Source organism: Gymnoscopelus braueri, assembly GCF_963280865.1.
Source record: "Gymnoscopelus braueri genome assembly, chromosome: 23".
Taxonomy (NCBI): domain Eukaryota; kingdom Metazoa; phylum Chordata; class Actinopteri; order Myctophiformes; family Myctophidae; genus Gymnoscopelus; species Gymnoscopelus braueri.
The window spans coordinates 30,380,265-30,403,241 of NC_137625.1; the positions used below are offsets into that span (position 1 = coordinate 30,380,265).

The 22,977-nt window shown below is 43.0% G+C and overlaps 1 protein-coding gene across 3 annotated transcripts in view; it reads left to right on the plus strand.

Annotated features, from left to right (window-relative positions):
- The window catches only part of LOC308080003 (prickle-like protein 1), an 81,214-nt gene that overhangs the window by 45,702 nt on the left and 12,535 nt on the right, over positions 1 to 22,977 (plus strand). For 2 of the 3 annotated variants that reach the window (XM_080421685.1, XM_080421687.1), the window contains exons 2-4: positions 14,631 to 14,828; positions 18,593 to 18,706; positions 20,642 to 20,779. In XM_080421685.1, coding sequence (XP_080277811.1) covers positions 14,631 to 14,828; positions 18,593 to 18,706; positions 20,642 to 20,779 — 450 coding nt within the window. Of the gene's footprint in view, positions 1 to 6,657; positions 7,033 to 14,630; positions 14,829 to 18,592; positions 18,707 to 20,641; positions 20,780 to 22,977 lie in introns of those variants that run through there. The other variant, XM_080421686.1, reaches the window with a different exon arrangement.

Genomic DNA, 22,977 nt, shown 5'->3' on the forward strand with positions numbered 1-22,977 from the left:
GTGTGTGTGTGTGTGTGTGTGTGTGTGTGTGTGTGTGTGTGTGTGTGTGTGTGTGTGTGTGTGTGTGTGTGTGTTGGGGGGGGTGGGAGGTGGGGTGGGGGGGTACAAAACAAATCCTTTTTGGTGACTGGGATAAAAGAGAGACTTCATTCACATTAGGCCACGGAGACAATGAGAGGGTGAGAAATGTTCTGGTGTGAAAAGAGACAGGTCCAAGGGATGAGTGTCTTTCTCTACAGATACAATAGGCAGATAGGGCCCCCATTCAGATCGGGCCCTGGGCTTGTGGCCAGTGGACCCAGGGGCCTTCTAGAGAACACAGAGAGGACAGTTGACCTTGTCGTCTCCACGGCTTCCTCCCAGAAGAGAGCGAAAGAGAGAGAGACAAAGGGGGAAGAGAGACAGTGCACACATGCGTGTGCGTGCGAGGGTGTATCCTATCCACACACTCAGGTTATCGGCCTCTTGTGTTGTGGTTCAGTTTTGTAGTCTATTTGAAGGGCTTCTCATAGTAGTGGTGGGAAAAAAACGATTTCGTTCACGGCAATGATTCGTTCAAATGATTTGTTCAAATGATTCGTTCACGTTCTCGTTCAGTAGTGCTATTTTCTAGTGAAAAACACCACATCGCTGGAGCGTTATTATTACGTCGCGGGGGAGGGGATGGGGGGCATGAACGATAGCGTGAACGTAACAGTTTCGGGAAGTGAGCGAGCTCGTTCACGTTCGCGGCAATGAACCCGTTCTTTTGAACGAATCGATCATGAACGACCCATCACTAGTACACAGCTCATTGCCAATGCCTCTATCTCAATGTTATCAAACACATTATGCTTATAATTGATCATTTCTGCGGATGCATCTTATTGTATACATTGTATACATAAATTGTTTTGTTTTAAAATGTGTTTTTAAAGCTGCAGTCCAGAACTTATTTTAATCAATACAATGTTATTTTAATCAGTGGGTATGTGTGTATATATAACTATAGCACATCAGCAGTGGTCTGCCTACTCTTTAGTGCGCTTGATCGGCTAGTTCGGCACGACACCATCATACAATGAAGTATAAAATAGGGCTTAACCCAAGGCCTGAGGTTCCGATTCTTCAAAATGTCTTCTAAATCCTAACAGTTTTTTGAAAAAACGTATGTTGCTATGTCAGTGGTTCTCAAACTTTTTCATGTCAAGGACCCCAAAATGATATGTATTTGGCTGCGGACCCGCATCTCAAAATATTTTGTTCCAGGGACGCCCAGAAGCAAAGATTTGAGTTACAAATGTTTGCTTTAAAAATATAGATATTCAAAGATTTGCACACATTTTCTTGATTTTTCAAAAATAGCAGATCTACAAGCTCATAGGGCGGCACTCGGTGCCGCGCTATGAGCTTTTTGAATAGCCAAAGAGTAAAATAATGCTTTTTAGCTCAAATCTAAAAATGACACACAGATGCGTTCCAGGTCTTAAAGGGATACTTCACTTTCGGGCCGGGGACACATTTAAAAAAAATATTAAAAATAAATGAAAAAAGTTATGGAAAATTCATGGCCCCCTCACACATTAGTAGGACACTGCGTGTCGTGAGGGGGCCATGAATTTTCCATAACTTTTTTCATTTATTTTTAATATCTTTTTTAAATGTGTCCCCGGCCCGAAAGTGAAGTATCCCTTTAATGGGTTATGGGAATGACCATTAAACTAAACCGATCTAAAAAACATACAGTGCAAGCATGTGCTGAGGGCCCCGCAGCCCCTTCCTCTCGACCTCCACATATTGAAGGCAGCCCTCTGCCCCAGACGTACAGACCACACCTCGTCGGCCTCCTCTGTAACATCAGGAAGTTATGGGAGAAACACCTAGGGTGCAGTTCCTGCCGTTTCTTCCCTTCCCATTGTAAACCTGGTCGGCCGTGGTCCCACAAGCGGCCATCGTGGGGCTAGTTTGTGTGAGCCCTCGTCCAGGACGTGGGACCAGGGTTGCCAGGTCTGCTTATTATAATTGCCCTGCAATATTTTATTTGAAAATAGCCAATCTGCTATTTTCAAATAGCTGATGTATATGTTAAAAGTGCTCATGCGGCCCATAGTCGCTTCTTTTGGGCTGGTTTTCCTAGACCTGGTTGCTTGTTTCTCTCACAGAATCTGGCAACACTGCATGGAACATGTGTTGAATGGATGATGATGCTGCCGGTTACAATTTACATTTCCACAATTCACCAAGTAGAAAACTAATGGAGGAGTACTGCACTACCTGTACGCAAAAACACACTTGCATGCAGTGGTGGAAGAAGTACTCAGATATTTCACTTAAAGTAAACCATATAAAAATACTCTGTTACAAGTAAAAGGCCTGTGTTCAAAATGTTACTTGAGTAAAAGTACAAAAGTATTGGCATCAAAATATACTTCAAGTAAAAAAAGTTAAAGTACTGAAATGTTTGAAAATAGCAGATCTACAAGCTCACAACGCGCCGCAATGCAATGCAACGCATTGTGAGCTTGTAGATCGGCTATTTTCAAATAGCCTAGGTATAAAATAGGGCTAAAGTGGTTAATGTTTGTTTTATAATATAATAATTTATATCTGCAAAGTAACAAGTAACTCAAGTTATCAAATAATTGTAGTGGAGTAAAAGTACAATATTTTCCTCTGAGATGTAGTGGAGTAAAAGTACCTCAAAATCGTACTTAAGTACAGTACTTGAGTAAATGTACTTAGTTACTTTACACCACTGCTTGCATACTACTTATAGATAAGGGCATATTTATCGTATTCACTCACAACCACACTTATGCTTCAACTTAAACTACTTAAACCCTATATACTTCATTGCCCTGCATGGGTCCCCCAGAAATGATGTACTTTGCCCCCTTTTTTTGGGGTTTACATCTATAGCATATCTCTTTGCTCACAACACATCGCGATGTGACGCGTTGTGAGTTTGTATATCTGCTATCTTTGTTGTTTATTATGGCACGTGCAGTTATTAGGAGCACTATTAGTTCATGTGGTTAATAGCACTTTATTCCGACCAAAGGAAACGTAAACCGAGCCTTTGATCACATCACAGAGTCATTTTTCCCCGGCAAAATGACGAGATCGGGGGGTCAGACGAGGCTTAGCGCGGCCTCCAGGATGAAGCATCTGGGGCCTTTCATTAGGGTAACTATCTGAACATTACACACGCAGACACGTTCTGTCCCCATGGAAGTTGAAAGGCAAAATGACTCAACACAAGTGACATGACTCTACATGTTGCATCTGACGGAGTCGGAGAGGACAGTTAATCGTAAAAAAGCGACAGCTGCATAATACCGCCATTCATTACACTCCTGGCTGATCGTGAGTGAAATCAGATAAGCTGAACATTTGAACCACAATCTGTCTTCCTCTAATTCAAGTTCTTGGCAGGCCAACCTAACCCTCAGCACCAGACTCACTCTTCGTTGTCGGGAGCAAATTAATGCAGAAGAGCTCGTCTCCATGCCCCTTGGTGGCCTCAAAATATTTACTTAACCAATTCAATTCGGGAAAGCATCTACGAATGTCTTCTAAATCCTAATTAGGTTTCTGAAAAACGCATGTTGCGATGTCAGTGTGGTGCTCAAACTTTTTCATGTCTTGGACCTCCAAAATGATTTGTATTTGGCCGCGGACCCCCATCTCAAAATATTTTGATCCAGGGACCCCCAGAAGCAAAGATTTGAGTTACAAATGTTCGCTTTAAATATATATATATATTGAAAGAGTTGCACAATTTTCACAATTAAAAAAAAAATCAGATCTACAAGCAAATATATATTACATTATAATTGATACTGCTGCAGTTTATTGGTGCTCAGAAACAAGAGTTTGGCAAACCGATTATAGAAGCTCAGGAGGTATAGAGCGGCTGCTTGGGAAAACGGAAGGTTCCATGTTCGTTCTCCAGCTACCCTGAGCTAAGTGTCGAAGTGTCCTTGAGCAAGACACTGAAGCCACTAATGCTCCCGATGAGCAGGTTGCTGCCTTTGCCTTGTATGGTTTCTTTCGCTATGTGTGTGTGTGTGTGTGTGTGAATGCATGTGAATGGGTGAATGGAATGCACATTGTCAAGCACTTTGGATAAAGGTGCCATATAAAATGCACCATTTACCATTTACTGTCAAATGGATGTTAACATGTCCGGGCAAATATCACAGTACTGACACATCTGTCCATGAGCCATTACCTGGTGACACAACTACACCTTCAATCCTAAAGAAGGCATTCTCCTCTGCAGTTTGGCCCATTAGAATGCAAATGACCGCGTTCTTTCTATTTGTTCCCGACATAGTGCCTGAGTGCTGAGTATATTCGTAATCCGCTGTCTATTGTGTCGCGCTGCATTGGAGGTGTTCTGCCGCCCCTGTGTCGTCACGTCAGTATGTAAATGTTTTACCGCCGGAGTTGATGTTTTCGACACATTTTGGAGTGTTTATTCATAAAGCCTAATTCTCGTTCCTAATTCCTCAAACCCTTTATGTCTTGTATAAAGTCTTGTTATATCTGCTATTTTTGAATAGCCAAAGTATAAAAGGTAAAAATTATTGTGACGCTACATTAACACATTTTGCTGGGGACCCCCTGGAACCCCACCAAGGACCCCTGGGGGTCCCCGGACCCCACTTGAGAACCAACGCTCTGAACAACAACATGACGTGTTCTCGACCACAGTCGATTTGGCCTGAGACATCCAGATTTTAGATATTTCATCGATCTATTAGAATTAGATGATTGAGTCTTATAAGTGTAGTCCGTCTATCAACCAAGGACTTGGATGACCCCATGATGAAACAGTCAGTTTGTCATTTTGTGTAAGAATAGGTTTCACTCTGACAAAATGGGCTTGGGGTGAGGTTTGAGTGAGTGAGGCATCTCATGTTGGAACAAAGTCAAACTGTCTTTTCTAAATAGTGCTCTTCCTGTGACGGGTGTGTTTGTTCAATTCATGCTGTTGTTGAGAAACCAGCCCGGCGGGACCAAGCTGTCCGCCGTGTGGTTTATCTTAAACTGGAGCAATCAAACAAATGTGACGTTTGCGGGCCAGATGATATCAGACCATTTTGGAGCATATGAGAGATCCTGACAAATGACATGGGGATCAACAGAGGACGGTCGACTCAGCGGTAGCTCGACTCGACTTTATTGTCACATCAGAGGTTTACAGGCCTAAAGAAGTGGGTGAAATTCTTTGTCGTTTTTTTTTTTTTGCTAGGCTGGGATGACTCCAGGTGGAAGACGGAGTACAGCAACTTGCAATGGGTCTGGTCTTTAAAATAAACAGGAACATGTGCCCATGTATCTGCCAAACTACTTTGCTAGAGTGAGAGTTATGGCACAACACCAGAGGGAGCTCCTCTGCCCTTGTTCCCCCTAAATTTTGCACAAACACGGGGGGGAATGCATTCTGCTATACTGCCACCAATAATGCCACAAAACTTCTCAACAAAACATGGCTGTACTCAAAATATAATTGGACTGAGTGAAATTCTTTGTCGTACAAGTTCCATCATTGCACTTTCAACAAAAGTGGAAAGGAAAACACATTCATTAGCCTTTACAAAATGGCCATGAGTCAAATAACAGCGAGAGAGAGAGAGAGAGAGAGAGAGAGAGAGAGAGAGAGAGAGGGAGAGGGAGAGGGAGAGGGAGAGAGAGAGAGAGAGAGAGAGAGAGAGAGAGAGAGAGAGAGGAGAGAGAGAGGGAGAGGGAGAGGGAGAGAGAGAGAGAGAAGTAGTAGGAATATGGCAGAATGGAAGAGAAATGGATTGCTTAAGGGAGTGAGAGAGAGAGAGAGAAAGGGGGGGGGAGAAAAGGGCAAGAGATAGTGGACAGTCATCTGGCTTCGAGGAATTCTCTGACTTAGGGAGTGGGGGTGGAGGAGTCGTATGGGCTTGATGCGGCTTGATGGGGAGGAAGGGGGTGGGGAGACAGGGTTGTTGACTCTCAAGTGTTGTGTGTGTGTGTGTGTGTGTGTGTGTGTGTGTGTGTGTGTGTGTGTGTGTGTGTGTGTGTGTGTGTGTGTGTGTGTGTGTGTGTGTGTGTGTGTGTGTGCGCGTGCGTGCGTGTGTGTGCACAGTGGTGTAAAGTAACAAAGTACATTTACTCAAGTACTGTACTTAAGCACAATTTTGAGGAACTTTTACTTTACTGGAATATTTCCAATTTTCAGTACTTTTACTTCTACCCCACTACATCTCAGAGGCAAATATTGTACTTTTACTCAAGTACATTTTGAATTCCGGACTTTTACTTGTAACAGAGTATCTCTGCATCGCAGCATTGATACTTTTACTTAAGTAAAAAAATGTGAGTACTTTTTCCACCACTCTGTGTGTGTGTGTGTGTGTGTGTGTGTGTGTGTGTGTGTGTGTGTGTGTGTGTGTGTGTGTGGGGGGTGGGTGGGTGGGTGGGGGTGTGTGTTTGTGTGTGTGGATGTGTGTGTGTGGGGGGGGCTATGAGGGTAGGGTGTAAGAGAGAAATGTGGGAGGGGCCGACAAGGCTCAACTACCCCCTGTGCCCTGATTGCATACATACACACACAGTCAGTCAGTCACACACACACAAGTCACACAGAGAGAGAGTCAGTCAGTCACACTCTGCTCTTCAATCAGTGACACTCACTCAGCATTTGGGACTACCACCACCTCGCTCTGTCTCTCTCTCAGCCAGTGAGTCTACTCTACTCTCCGCTCTTAGAACCACAACAGTTACGGCTCAATGAGGAGCTCGTGTTTGGATTGAGCCACAACATTGTTCAACTGGGTTTCTTCTTCTGCCGTCACCTGACTCGGTCACTCACTCAGTCACCCGGGGACTGCTTTTACAAAGAGAAGAAGAAGTGCTGTGTGCACCCTAGGGCTTTTTCTTTCTTTTTGGATCTGTTGGGAGTGTGTGGAGCAGTAGGGGCCATGCTGGGAGGTATGGATTTATAGCTTGAGTCTTCAGGATACTGGTGTATAAGGACTCGTGTTGAGGTTACCAGAGAGAAGCATGCTGTTTTTGGAGGTAAGAAAAGATCTTGACCGTACTGACTTAATATCGTGATGCATTCGGTATTCAGGTTGTATTTGCCCTAGGGAAAGGGCACACATTTGTGTTTTTTTGTATTAATTTATGAAGTCTTTGAACTTCTGCTGTATTTTTCACCTCTGGGCTCAGATCTAACCGTTTAACTGAATAATGAACAGGATTTTAACAACACAAACTTCAGCTGTGTCCAGGAGACATCATCATCAGGGTAGTCTTGAACCATTAGGGAGCTGGGATTGATCTGTCTGTGGTGGCTCTGTCTGTAAAGCTGTGTGTGTGGGTGTGTGTGTGTGTGTGGGGGGGGGGGGGTTGTGTGAGGTGAGCTGAGGTGTTGATAGAGTGGGCTTGGAGAGAGAGTGAATAGGCTAAGCTTAGCTCAAGATTACTTGAGTGAAGTGATAGTGTTTTGTGTCTCTGTCTGTCTGTCTGTCTGTCTGTCCGTCTGTCCTTCCATATAGTTATAAATCACATGTCTTGTCTTGAGTGGGCATTGAGTGGGCATGTACGTATATATATATGCAGTGGTGGAAAGTAAACTACATTTACTTAAGTACTGTAATAAGTACAATTTTGAGGTATTTGTACTTTACTTGAGTATATCCAAATTCCAATACTTTAGAGATATTTTGAAAATAGCAGATCTACAAGCTCACAATGCATCACATCGTGAGCTTGTAGATCTGCTATTTAAAAAATATTTCTATACATTTGAAAACTTTAAATGGGACATTCTGCATAATGAGTACTTTTACTTTTGGTACTTTAAGTACATTTAGATGCCAATACTTATGTACTTTTACTCAAGTACATTTTTAATTCCAGACTTTTACTTGTAACAGAGTATTTCTATATTGCAGTAGTGATACTTTTACTTAAGTGAGAAATGTGAGTACTTTTTCCACCACTGCATGTATGTATGTACAGTATGTGTACATACAGGCACGTGCACGCGGCTGTCTCATTGTGTGTGTGTGCGCGCGTGCATGTGTGCGCAGGTGGTCTCAGTCAAACTGTTAGTTCTCCAGACCCCCTGACACCCATTTGGCCCTGGCCTAGAATAACACTCTTCATCAAGTCAGAGAGAACGGTGACCTCGGTCCTTCAACACTTCTCACACTGCTTAATAGTTTTTTCTTAAAGAAACACCCACAACATTTAGAGAAATGCACGCTTTTGAACGTCTCTACTTTGGATTTCTCACATATGGTCAGGTGGTTTACATGTTTATTACACTTTCAACTCATTAAGACCTGAGGCCGATTAAAAAACGCTAACGCTTTAAAAAATATATATACATTCAAAGATTTGCACAAATTATCACGATTTTACAAAAATAGCAGATCTACAAGCTCATAGCTTGTATATCTGCTATTTTTGAATAGCCAAAGAAATCTAAAGTGACACAGATGTGTTCCAGGTCTTAATGGGTTAACTAAGGGAATAGCATTCTGCTATAGCTAATATAGCAGAATCTATAGCTTTAAGAATACATCCTTAATTAAAAACGACAACATTTAGGTATCTAACAGTTCAATAAGCTTACATTCCAGCAAACAGTTTCAAGGTTTACTCTATAGCCTCGGCAAAGATTAAACCAATTACTTTATTTCAAACTAAGCATAAAGTTGTAAGATTTAGGTGTCAAACACTGTATAGTCACCATCTGTAAAAGTCATACTCTCCATACCGCACCACATTCAGTCAGTTAGCCTGAGGATGTGTGTGCGTTTGAAAAGGTTGTTGTATTTGACCAGTTAATGCCTATGGCTTCCACCAGCCTAATAAAAAGCCCCTCTAGAAGTGTCAGTTAACTAAGGACACACACACACACACACACACACACACACACACACACACACACACACACACACACAGTCGTTCAGTTGGCTAGCTACATCTGGCCTCTGTTTACATTTACATAGAGCAAATGTTGCGACTCCTTTAAATGCCTTTTCTCTTTTCGTCCCTCCGTCGGCCTCCCCTCCTCTCTCCTATAGGCCTTGCGTCGCCTTAAAGGAAAGGGGCGACGGAGCGTTCATTTTGTTTTTGTTTTTCAGCAAAGACGCACATTGTGTTATTGCCAGCTGGGGTGACGAGGTGTAACGTGAGTGGGTGTGTACGTTGGCTGTAAGAATTCACCCTCAGTCTCTTTTTTTCCCCCCCGCAAGTTTCTGAGAGGAGAGACGAGCACTGCAGACAGACAGAGTCTGAGGAGAAACTGAGGTTTTCCGTTGTACAACGCAATAAAGCATATTCAGTGGTTTCACACAGAGACTATCATCTAAACACACGTCCATCTTAGTAGTATCTTGTGAATACGCACACGTATCGTATGTAGGAAAATGTGATGTTTTGGTGAAATAATTTAAGGAGTTTGTGGGCCATTTTTAAATGAGAAACGGGCTATTGCTAAATGAGCTCTTGCTATGGAGAGCCGCAAGGCATTATGGTCCATTTACAGCCACCAAATTCCTGTTGGGGTAACAGAAGCATACATTTGCTCATCTATTATCTTCCATTATCTCACCATCTTTTCTCAGGAAAAATAATATTTACCATACTGTCCCTCAAGGGTCTATACTTGGTTCCCTCCTTTTCCCCCCTGTACAATACATCAAATCTCTTCATCTAATTGTGAGCTTGTAGATTGGATATTGAGCCTCACTCAGGGCCTTAAAGTTCCAATGTTCTAAGGCCATTATTCCAAGTGACAACTTAAGTGACTTGCACAGGCTCTCACTGGCAGTGATAGCCTAGGGATGCTGGTTTTATTGGCCGTGTGCAATTCAATGCAGTTGATGTTAGGACTGGGTTTTCCTGTTTCCACTGGGAAGGGCCATGCAGTAATTATACAAAAATTTATAAATGTACAAGAAGAATTTGCCACAAGCGACATTGTGCATCAATGATTAACAACTGACAAAGTAGCAGAAATACATAAAGGTACATATGACACCTCATGCATTACCTCATGGTGAAGAGGGAAATGCAAGTTGTACCACGGTGCAGTAGTAGACTGTGTTACATCATTTTGTAGTTTACATAGATTCCATGTCAGAACCCACTCCCCTCCTCCTTTTTAAATAATGGTACATGATAAGTGAAAACAGAGAAAGACTTAATTGCTCCATTTTCGGCCTCTACTAGGTTAGTTTAGATAACCGTCAAATGTGTAGGATAGCTTAACAAAGGTTTCTGAGTGGTATCGTTAACTGTTCTACCATAAAACCTGATAGCGTAGTCACTTAACAACAAAGCTACACCCCCCGCCCCCTTTTGCTGTGATAAGGGCTTTGCCTTGAGCTTAAACAGCATTCATAATCTGTTCATTTGATGTTATGAGGCCTCCAGGCCTGTTTTCAATTGTATGGTAATTAGGGCACTGCCACAAAGGCCACAAGCATAGGCAGAATTAGCATCTCTGCTACTTGCAAAGGTGTGTCCTCAGTACCATACACGAGGTCCTCTGTTCCTGGGACCAGGTCTGTCTGCATGTTCTTGATGTCTTATCCACATATGAACACTAGTGTCCCTATTCTGGGGCAAACGTTTGCTGAAAATGAGGTGGCATAGTAGTTGGCACGGGTTCGAACTCCGGCAAGGGGTGGCCTTTCTGTGGGGAGTTATAGCATGTTCTCCACCATGTTTGCGTTGGGTTTCCTCTGGGTACACCAAAAGACATGTGCATGCTAGGTACTCCTGCCAGTGCTCCACGATTTCCCCAAGATAAAGTAAAATCAGAATTCAAATAGCAGGTCTACAAGCTCGCAGTGCAACGTGTTGCAAGGTTGTAAATCAGCTATTTTCGGCAAAGAGATTTGTTGGGGGGGTTCAGACCAAGCACAGAGTTCAAGTTTACTAGTATCGAGGGTTTAAGCCAGGTGTTATTTTTGGCCATATTGCCCTGTAAGAGACGAGCAGCTTTTGCTTCCTTCTATGTGCTTTGAAAGTCATAAATCACAGTTAGGGGCCGGATATCATCATCAGCGATAATTATATTGATAAGTGCAAGTGAAAAACATCACATGTAATCCATTGCTGTACCAACAACTCTTTTGGCAGGACAGGAGATAAGCCCCTGCGGGCCTGAAGCCATTTCTCTCAATCACTGGATTTGTTTTCATAGGCTCAAAGTGAACGCAACCCCAACAGTCATGATTTTCTTGCATAACCAACCCTTCGTTTTTTTGTTAATTGAAGCCATTAAGGCCTTAATACCTCGGAGGGCATGTCTTTTGTCTAAAAGATCAACCCTGTGTGAAGTTTGGAGGGGCCGTGTGAAGTCGCAGACTGTTATTGCCCCAAAACAAGGGCGTTCTGCAAGGCCATTCTGAAGCCCAATTTGCACGTCAAAGAGGCAGAACAGAGACTACAGAGCCGGGGAACGGCAGAAGTGGCTTTTTCAACACTTTCTGAGACCAAAGCCTTGTTATCGGACTTGAAAGGTGGCGTGTGTGTGTGTGTGGGGGGGGGGGGGATAGGGGGTCTCAGAAGAACATGGCTGGTCGAGATAAGACAGCTACCGCTGAAGGCGGGAGAGAGATACACGCAGAGAACAGAAAAACTCTTATCAGCTTGTAAAGAGAGGAGAAAAGGCTTAGTTTGAAAAGGCTACCGAGAGTGCTTTAGCTTTTGAGAGGCTGCGTGTGTGTGTGTGTGTGTGTGTGTGTGTGTGTTCAAGACTTGAATAAAGATGATTTATTGCTCTTTAACCACATGAACCCTAGAGCCCCTATTCTGGGCAGGTCATAATAGGCGAGCGTTCGTTCAGCAAAAACATCAGATCTACAAGCTCACAATGCATAGATCAGGTCATTTCTGCGAAAGAGATTTGGTATAGAGGGGGAGGGGGGTCAGTGAGCTTAGTATCAACTCCGGTCATACAAAGAAATCATTGACATATTTAATAATTTTATACATGTAAAAATAGCATAAATAGCTGATCTCAAAGTGACGCGTTGTAAGCTTGTAGATCTGCTATTTATGCTTCTTTTTAATATTTGAAAATGTGTGAACATTTTCCAACATGGAAATGATTTTGACGATTAATGCAAAAATAATTGCGATTGTCATGAATTAATTGCGATTAGACGATTATGTCATAATTGTGACAGGCCTACCCCTTTTTATAGGGTATTATTTGTAGAGTTGTTTTGGTATGAAAGCTAGCATACACGTATATGTGTGCACTTTGTTTGTCAATGTGGGATGATCTTTCATGACTATATCCCAAAATGTATGGACCATCTGCCCGCTCTGTACCCACAGAAAAACCCTTTGTCCTCCCAGAACAACCCCGTTAAGACTGCAAAACACATTCAGAATCAGAAGCACATCATGCCCTGCATGTCCGGGCATACTTTACATACGGTTACGTCACTCCTGTATCACTCTGATCCAGGGTATTATCACAGAGACATAGGGACTAATCTGTTCATTCACTGGCGTCATGTTATGACACGTGGGCTACTTGATTCAGACAAAGACGCGGTTGGTTGCCCGTCACGGTGGTTGGGAGAGGAGACAAAACGTACAAGTTTACTGGCTCATCCCAGAACACACAAGCCAACCAACCAACTGCCAGATCTCTGGATCTCCCAAATGATTGCTGTTGTACCTGCCAAACTGGCCCAATGGGGGTAGAGTAGACCAGTGGTTCTCTGACAGTGGGGGTCCAGGGGGTCCTTATGAGGGTCCCCAGCGAAATTTGTTAACGTAGCATCAAAATCTTTTTAACCACTTCGACCATTTATACATCAGCTATACGTTGCATCGTGACGTGTTTGTAGAGCTTGTAGATCTGCTATTTTCGAAAGAGCTTGAAAATATTTTAAAAAATGTTTTTGTAACACAAATCTTGTACCGGGGCGGGGGTCCCTGATAGTGTTGATTTGGACAGGAAATCTTTATTCAGTTTTAAAGTAATACTAGGTAACGTTTTCAACAAAACTAAAGTTAAATTGTATATCTTTTGCGAGTGGCAAAAGTTTCACAACACCCACTCCGTGAATTTCACCCCCGGAAGCCTTTTATTTATATATTTTCTATTGAAAGTGGACTGGGGGGACTTTCCCGGGAAATGACGTTCCTGGCCAACGTCATGACGTCGTGGCCGACGTCCCCAGGAACTACCGCAACGGTTTCCTGTTTGGCCAGGAACTACCGCGCTATAACAAAAAGGAACCTCACGCTGATGTTAAGATAATGTAGGATTGGAAGATCGAAAAAGAACAGAAAAAGAAAGCACAGCTCATGGTAACTAATGCTCCACTGGCTAAGAGAAACGATCCGTAGATAGTATAAAACAATTAAAAGATCGCTTTTTGAAACGCTTCCGGCTTCCGGTGAAAACGAATGGAATTCTGGGTAATCGAGGATTACGGAAATTGTATGCAGTGACGGTAGTGACCAGCAGAGGTTGCTAAAAATCGTTATTTGGGATTCTGCATTGTATAACTTTAAGTACTTTTTTCAGTTCATCAAATTCCATTTAGTTTTTGTCATCTGAAATGTGGAAATAGCTCAGTTTTGATTTAATTTAGTCTGTGAAAAAAGGTAGTCGACGAACATTTTTCGTCAGTTTTAGTCAACGAAATAAACACTGGTCCCTGACACAAAATATATTCAGATGGGGGTACGCGGCCAAACACATGAAAAGGTTTTGAGAACCACTGGAGTAGACAAACCTGATTACAGTGAAGAGACCTTTCAATGACCTGTCCCCAATCAAAGCGGTAGAACTGGCGACATGTGCCCTGGTAAACCTCTCGGTGCACTGCTCTTTGTTCCATGACATGGTAGAATGCACCCTTAACGAGGGGCCATAGGTCATAGATATGTGCAGATTTACACGCAGCATGACAGGTGGACAGATTGGTATACCCTGGCCAGAGATAACAGACTTTTTAATGGTAGCGCAGGCCTTTTAACCTGATGTGCCTATAGGCAAATGTAAAAACACTATTGTAAAAGACTGGATCTCATCATATGCGACAGTTCAACTTAAAGGGATATTCCACCCAAAATATAACTTTTTTTTCTATCGATTAGTCAGCCCATGGAGACTTGGATTCATGGATGTTTTTGTTTTTGTCCCATTCCTAAGCTAATAATTTGATGACCAGCGGAGCGGTAGGCAGCGGTTCCGGTTGTAGGCGACACAAAGGAGACTCTTTGTGTCTCCTACCGGAACCGCTGCCGGTCATCAAATTATTGGCTTAGGAATGCGACAAAAACCAAAAAATATCCATGAATTCAAGTCTCCATGAAAATAGTCATTTTAGGGGATGAACTATCCCTTTAAAAACTACAGTCTGTAAGTTGTTACGTTAAGTTGAACTACAATTAAGACGGCGGTGCATCCAGTGTCCAATCCTGTGCTGCTTCAAATAACTTTATTGACATTGGCAACCAGTAGGTTGTCCTACCTGACACCATAAATGTCTCAGTGGAAGAGTAGAGACCACCTCCACCTTGATCTATGGCCCAAATAATATACAGATTTTCTAGATGGCAGAGATCTGATTTTTATCCACTCGTTTTCTAAATATACCTGTTTTTTCTCTCCTAAACAGCGCCCGTGTGCCATGAACCTGGAGCGCTTGGAGAGGGGGGATCGTCTGTTGCCCCGAGGCCTAGAAATGGAGCCTCGCGCCGGGGGAAAGATGGGGAAGATCTCCCTGGGCTTCCAGAGAAGCTCCACGTCCGACGATGACTCCGGCTGTGCCCTGGAGGAGTACGCCTGGGTGCCACCGGGACTCAGACCCGAACAGGTACGAACCCCTGGGGCCTATCGATTATCACTGTACCTTTATATTACTAAAGACACCATAACCACTGACCACTTAAACCCTCTATACTTGGTAGAATAATACTTAGTGGTGGAAAACGTACTCAAATGTTTTACTTAAGTAAAAGTATCAATACTGAACTGTAGAAATACTCTGTTACAAGTGAAAGTCCGGAATTACAAATTTACTTGAGTAAAAGTACAAAAGTATTGGTATCAAAATGTACTTAAAGTACCAAAAGTAGAAAGTACTCATCATACAGAATGTCCCATTTCACAAGGTTTCAAATGTCTAAATGTATACAAATCTTTTGGAAATAGCAGATCTACAAGCTCACAATGCGTCGCAGCTTGTAGATCTGCTATTTTCAAATGGCCGATATGTATATAGGGCTGAAGTGGGTAATGTATGTTTTGTAATAATAATCTAAATCTACAAAGTACAATATTTGCCTCTGAGATGTAGTGGAGTAGAAGTAAAAGTACTGAAAATGGGAAATACTCCAGTAAAGTAAAAAAAATACCTCACAATTATACTCAAGTACAGTGCTTGAGTAAATGTACTTAGTTACTTTTACACCACTGCAAGTTGTGAGCTTGTAGAGTATTCCAGAAGCATTCTGTCTCTGTCTTTTTAAACGGATGCTGGAAAATATGTAATTTGTACTCTCTCAGAGTTAAATAAATACTCTTCAGTATTTCAGTGTGTTTACATTGTTGACACACACAGGCAGGCAGTGGCAACGATGGCTCTCGTTTCCTGCATGCTGATACTGTGTCATCCAGTCCATAGTAGGCAGATTCGATTTCTGGCCGCGGACGTTAATCACGTATCTATGCGTGGCGGGGTTCAGCCGAGGTAACGCACGGCGACGCCGCGTCAACGTGCGTCATACATGTCATGCAAGAGGATTAGCGGCGGCTACATCTGCTGTCACATGGGAACAAGAGCATGTGTGGGGTTGTGCATGTGAGCACATGTATGTCCAACACCACTCGATGACCACCCGAGGCCGTTCCATATCGTCGCAGAAACCTCTCCATATTTATATATAGTCACATTTTGAGGTATTTTTACTTTTTAATTTTCAGTACTTTTACTTCTACTCCACTACATCTCAGAGGCAAATATTGTACTTTTACTCCACTACAATTATTTGAAAACTTTGAAAACTTTTTTTTTTAACTTTGTAGACAAAACATATGTTAACCACTTCATCCCTATATACATTTCGGCCATTTGAAAATAGCCGATCTACAAGCTCACAATGCGACGCTTTGTGAGCTTGTAGATCTGCTCTTTTCAAAAGATATTTGTACATTTGAAAACTTGTGAAATGGGACATTCTGCATAATACTTTCTACTTTTGGTACATTAAGTACATTTTGATACCAATACTTTTGTACTTTTACTCAAGTAAATTTTTAAATCCTGACTTCTTTGAAATCCTGAGTATTTCTACATTGCAGTATTGATACTTTTACTTAAGTAACACATTTGAGTACTTTTTCCACCACTGCTGCCGAGAGCATTCAGCTCAGGGAAACCTCATCGACTGTTTACCAGTGTCCGTTTGTTCCGTCTCCTCGTTGTGTGGTCTCGCATGATGCAGTTGACTGGATTGCAATTGACAGTGTTTTGCCCCATATTTGCATTTTTGGACGACATGAAAAACTGGTCCATTTTTATCCCAGAAAAAAAACACTGTATCAGTCGTCATGTCGGTGTTTGGACGAATTTCATCCCATGAACGTTGTATCTGCTGTTTTCGACATGGGACACCATCCGTATAAATCAGGCTTAACTCCCCATTTCTCAGTCATCGGCTCTGGTGTTCTGGCACAGAAAACATTTTAGCAAACCTTTAAACAAGCCAGATCCGACCTTTCATCTTCAATATAAAGGCAGGATGTCACATTTACATGCACACATTGAGTCAGGGGCCTTTAGACGCATGCATGGATATAGGAGTATACACTGCTTTGCACATGTGCACAGAACTACACACACACGCACACATGCACACACTGACATTCATAAACCTTCAAACGTCCATAAAACAGCTGCCACGGTGAAGCTCTTGTAAGTCACCGTTTCTCCATATTAGCCTGCTTAAAAGAAGAAAAACAACATCTCCCCCATGCTTGTTATGTTAAAATACCGTTCACGGTTTTCACCACAATTGGAGGCAGTCTCTGGCTGGGGGCGTACAGAGTTATTTGCTCCAGCATGACACCCATGATAGGAGCAGCATGTTCACTTAATCCTTTATGTTAAGAGGGTTGGTGTTGCAACATCAGCAGAATGTTAGCTGCTGAGTTTCTAGCCTTGGGCCGGTGTGATTTCCAGTCCTTTGTGAGAGTGTGTGCGTGTGCGTGCGTGTGTGTGTAGGGCCATTAAGCTTTTATTCTTTTTCTTTACTGCTCGACTCCTTCTGTCTGCAAACAGACATGTCCTCTCGTCTGCAGGCTATGTGGCACTTGTCCAACTCTCTCTCTCTCTCTCCGTCTATGTCTCTCCTCCGCTTTCCGTTTGCATCAGTGTGCGGTGAAACAGTTAAACCGAGAGGGTGGTCTTTTTTTTTTGATTTTGTCTATGGTCATCTGAACCGAACTGCATTCATAAAGAAATAGAGATTCCATATGGTCTTCACCACGTTGTCTTTACCTATAGTGTTTTTCTTTCAAACGCCACCATTGAAAGAGCTACAAGGGTTCTTTATTGCATCTTTTGTCAGGGCTCTGTGCTCGAGGAGAAACATTCAATGTCAAACACTTGTGCAAACTAAACAAGACGGAGTCTAATAAAGGCGCGACTTCATGTGGCCAGTCTATGACATCCATGACATATCTCTGACTTATGACTTCATATTTGGGCAAGGTTTCAGGCTCATTCGGCATTGACGTTCATTATGAAATTAAAGTTGTAAAAAATATATATATATAAAACAGAAATGAGGGGAGGTACTTAGATGTGGCGGTCCCATGGTTTGCAGGATTTGACCCGGAGAGACTCACACAGACAGTCTCGCACACAGACTCGCAGACAGACCCCGCAATTTTTTTGGGGAAAATAGCCGATCTACAAGCTCACAACGCGTCGCGATGTATATGTGAAAGTGCTCATGTGGCCCATAGTCGCTTCTTTTGGGCTGGTTTTCCTAGACCTGGTGGCTTGTTTCTCTCACAGAATCTGGCAACACTGGCCTGGTGTTGTGTTGTGCTCTGGATCAGGGCATTGGAGACGCGTATTAAAAGGAAAGGAAGTCACATGAAATGGGGCCAGTACTTGTCACACACATTAGACAACCAAGCAACCCGCTGTGTGGCCTGACCGGACTGACTATGAGTCACTTAACTCACTTAAAGAGGAAAAACATCATAAGACTTCTGGTGAAAATTAGATTTTCTCTGTGCAGGGTCTTCATCAGTTTGTATAATAGCCTGTATTCATTACTATTAGAGTCTCTTCATCTCATGTTCAATCGTATGATCTTATTTTTCATTGGTAACTTGATTTGTAGTGAAAAGTGAATTTCTAAAACGATTTATATCCTTTGATGGTAAAAAGAAGGGGGAGAGAAAATCTCAAGTTCACAATGCGTCGCAATACTTGTTGACCTATTACGACATGCCCAAAGTCGGGATGCTGGGATTGAAGTGGTGAAAATAAATACTATTTAGAAAATATTAATGTTTGCTGTTACTTTTGAAACTCAGTCTTTGTGTCTGTCTGTCTGTCCTCAGGTCCAGATGTATTTTTCCTGTCTGCCAGAGGACAAGGTGCCATACGTCAACAGCCCAGGAGAGAATCACCGAATCAGACAGCTCCTGTACCAGCTGCCCCCACACGACAACGAGGTAGAGACCCAGAGAGGGGGGTGTGTGTGTGTCCTTGTGTGAGACATACAGAGAGGTTTATGTCATTCATGCTAATAAAGCACATCAAATTGAACTGGACTGAACTGAGCGTAATGAACTGTACAGAGCAGTGATCTGTAATGCTATAGGGCGAGGTGTTGGATGGTCATGACTGCATGTTTAAACTGGACTGAACTGGATTGTACCAGGGGTGCAACAGTTAATCAAACCAATCGATTATAAAACAATCGATAATTTACTAAATTAATCGATTATTAATCAATCCATGTGTTGGACATGTCATTCATAGTAAAAAACAACAACAACAAAGTATTAGAATAGCACCGTGGTTAATAGATTTGTTGTTATATATATATATTTTTTTAAATCAATTATTTGACTTATCGAAAAAGTAAAAGTCCAGTTGGCCCTGGACTGTAATACTGGGCGTATAGATGGGTTGGAGAGAGACATCATGACCAGCACAGTGTTGCTGACCACATGCTGACGTCAGAGACAGCACCGTCTCAGCAAAGACCAACCCACCCTCCCCAAGAGACCCTCTGGCCAAACGTTATAGTGTGACCTGAGAACAATTAAAACCAGTTAAGCCCGACTCGTCCCGTACACTATCTTTACGGTGTGTAAGCCCATGTAGTCTTTGTGGAACACCATTGTCCCGATTGTCTTTGTTAGCCGAGTTTACATTAGGAGATTGTGTGTGTGTGTGTGTGTGTGTGTGTGTGTGTGCGCGTGTTCTGCAAACACACACGCACACATATGCTTGTAAGGTGAATGGAGAAGTGTGTGTGTGTGTCACACACACACACACACACACACACACACACACACACACACACACACACACACACACACACACACACACACACACACACACACACACACACACACACACACACACACACACACACACACACAGAGAGCGCTTGACTGAGCAATTTTATGATGTTTGCTGGCAGACCTGAGCGTTGAGGAAGCAAGCTGGCGGAAGATTCCTGACATAGCTGTGGTTTACTAGGATAGGAGCCTGTGTGCGTGTGCGTGTGCATGTGTTTGTGTGCAATTGAGAGAGCCAAAGAGAAAGACACAGTCCGCAATGAGAGAGAGCTTTCATCATGTGTGACATGCAAAGAGAGAGAGAGAGAGAGATGGCGTGGGTGAGTCCACTTGTGCGTGTGCAAACCTCATCATCATTCCCAGTTGTTTAGAGAGAGGACAACGGAGGTGGTTGTTTAGGACTCTCTCTCTCTCCCGTCATGTTATCTTGCACTTTCATCTCCATCGCTAAACACGAGGCGGAGGGGTTCGGTGCCCCCTCACGCCATCCTGTCAACGCGGCCTCCCAGGGGGAACGAGGCCTGAAATCCACCCCTCTGACCATATAAGGGCGTCAGAGCGATGCGCACTTAACCCTTTAACACCGGGAAAGCATCGTTTGTGTGTCATTTTAACATTTCTTTGGCTATTCAAAAATATCAGATCTACAAGCTCATAACGCGGCACCGAGTGCCGTGCTATGAGCTTGTAGAACTGCTATTTTTGAAATATCGTGAAAATGTGTGCTAATCTTTGAATATATATTTTTTAAAGTGAACATTTGTAAAATATTTAGCTCCAGGGACCCCCAGAAGCAAAGATTTTAGTTACAAATGTCCGGTAAAAAAAACGATCTAATATTTGCACAACTTTTCATGATTTTTTGACATGAAAAGTTTGAGAACCACTGCGTTATCGGTACTAAATGTCTGTTTCAGTATATCTTCGGTTAATTGCCCATACCGGCCCTGTCTCTCGCTCCGACGGACTCTCTCTCTCCCCCTGTGTCTCTGTGTACCCCATCCCCTCCCTCTGTTGTGGTTTCTTTCTCTTCCTCTCTAACTCTCTCCATGTGATCTCTCTCTCTCTCTCTGCCAGGTGCGTTACTGCCAGTCTATGAGTGAGGAGGAGAGGAGGGAGCTGCACATGTTCAGTGCCCAGAGGAAGAGAGAGGCGCTGGGCAGAGGAACACCCAGGATCCTGCCCCGAGCTCTGCAACACACCCGCTGTGAGAACGTATGTGCCACACACACACACACACACACACACACACACACACACACACACACACACACACACACACACACACACACACACACACACACACACACACACACACACAATGCACACTCACAGATGGATGCATGCATGGATAAAATGCACAAACACAAAAGAATGCACGGTTGGGGCACGCACAAATAAATGCACACAAAGGCAATAACAACAACGCATGGGTGGTTTCAGTGCTTGAGGCCATGCATATGAGGGCACTCACACACCAATGCAAACGGGATATCCACACGTGAAGTCAATCAACGTACAGTAACATACAGAATCATGCAAAGACACACACACACACAGACAACAACTTTAGTTACTTTGTAGATTTTGATTATTATTACAAAACATACATTAACCACTTCAGCCCTATATACATTTCGGCCATCGCGACGCATTGTGAGCTTGTAGATCGGCTATTTTCAAAAGATTTTTATACATTTGAAAACTTGTGAAATGGGACCTTCTGCATAATGAGTACTTTCTACTTTTGGTACTTTAAGTACATTTTGATACCAATACTTTTGTACTTTTACTCAAGTACATTTTTTATTCCGGACTTTAGAGTATTTATACATTGCAGTATTGATACTTTTACTTAAGTAAAACATTTAGTACACACACACAATGGAGACCACCAGCTTCTGCCCTCCTTTCTTCGTGACCCAACAAGGTAACCCAACAAGGGAACCACACGGCGGGCCTTTATTTATTTATATCAGCAACAACAACATGACACCCCTCGTCCCATCCTCCCCATTGTGTTGTGCGGCTCGAGGCGGGGACTCTGATTGGCCAGTGTGGGTGGTTTTTAATCACGGACATAAACTCCCTCATTAGAGAGAGAGAGAGAGAGAGAGGAAGCGAGGAAATTAGGAGGCTCACGCTCAGAGCCAGAGCGGAGAAGGTCGAGCCTCACCGCAAGGAATTTGACCAATTTCCTGCCGTTTCCGTCCGCACCTCAGCGCCGCTCGTCCACTTTGCACCCTGCAGATGAATGAGAGAGGGATGTGACACCCGGGTGACTCAATGTTCCGACCCCGGATTCGAACGCGCAACGTTTAAGGGGCTACGATGATCGCGACATTTTAGTCCATGATTACTTAACCCATTAAGACCTGGAAGGCATCTGTGTCATTTTTTTATTTGAGTAAAAAAAAAGCATTACTTTACACTTTGGCTATTCAAAAATAGCAGATATACAAGCTCGTAGCGCGGCACCGAGTGCCGCGCTACGAGCTTGTAGATCTGCTATTTTTGAAAATTTTTGAAACTTTGTGCAAATCTTTGAATATATGTATTCTTTCCAATACTCCAAGTTTTGCTTCTGGGGGTCCCTGGAACACAATATTTTGAGATGGGGGGGGGGGGGTCCACAGTCAAATACATATCATTTTGGGGGGTCCTTGACAATTATGAAAAAGTTTGAGAACCACTGCTACAGAAACATACGCTTTTTAGAAAACTGTTGGGATTTAGAAGACACTTGTAGAATCGGCTACAGGTCTTTATGGGTCAATAGGCCATATTGTCGGCAGACCTCTGTCTTACAGGTTCTTTGAGAGGTTGAGAGGTTTTTCAGTTCCTCGCTGTTGACGTCCAGAAAACACCGTAAAATTGCATCGAGAGGATATTTGGTGTCAACGTTGTGGTTTGTGCTCACCATCTCACACACACCCCTACAACAACAGCTTGTTCCTCTGAGTCACTGGTTTTAATGAGAGCATCGACGCTGGGTTTATGGAGAGGATTAAATCAGATGGAGGAATGGGAGACGGTGTAGGAGGAGGCCCGAGAGAGAGGTCTCGGTCATTGTAATCACTATGCCATCAGTGGGCGCCGGTCACTACATACATTTCGGAGCCTTTTAACCCATTAAGACCGGGAACGCATCTGTGTGTCATTTTTAGATTTCTTTGGCTATTCAAAAATAGCAGATATACAAGCTCGGCACCGAGTGCCACACTACGAGCTTGTAGATCTGCTATTTTTTGAAAAATCTTGAAAATTCGTGGCAAAATCTTGGATTATATATTATTGAAAGCGAACGTTTGTCAAATATTTAGTTCCAGGAACCCCCAGAAGCAAAGATTTGAGTTACAAATGTCCGCAAAAAAAAAAAAAAATCAAATATTTGCACAACTTTTCATGATTTT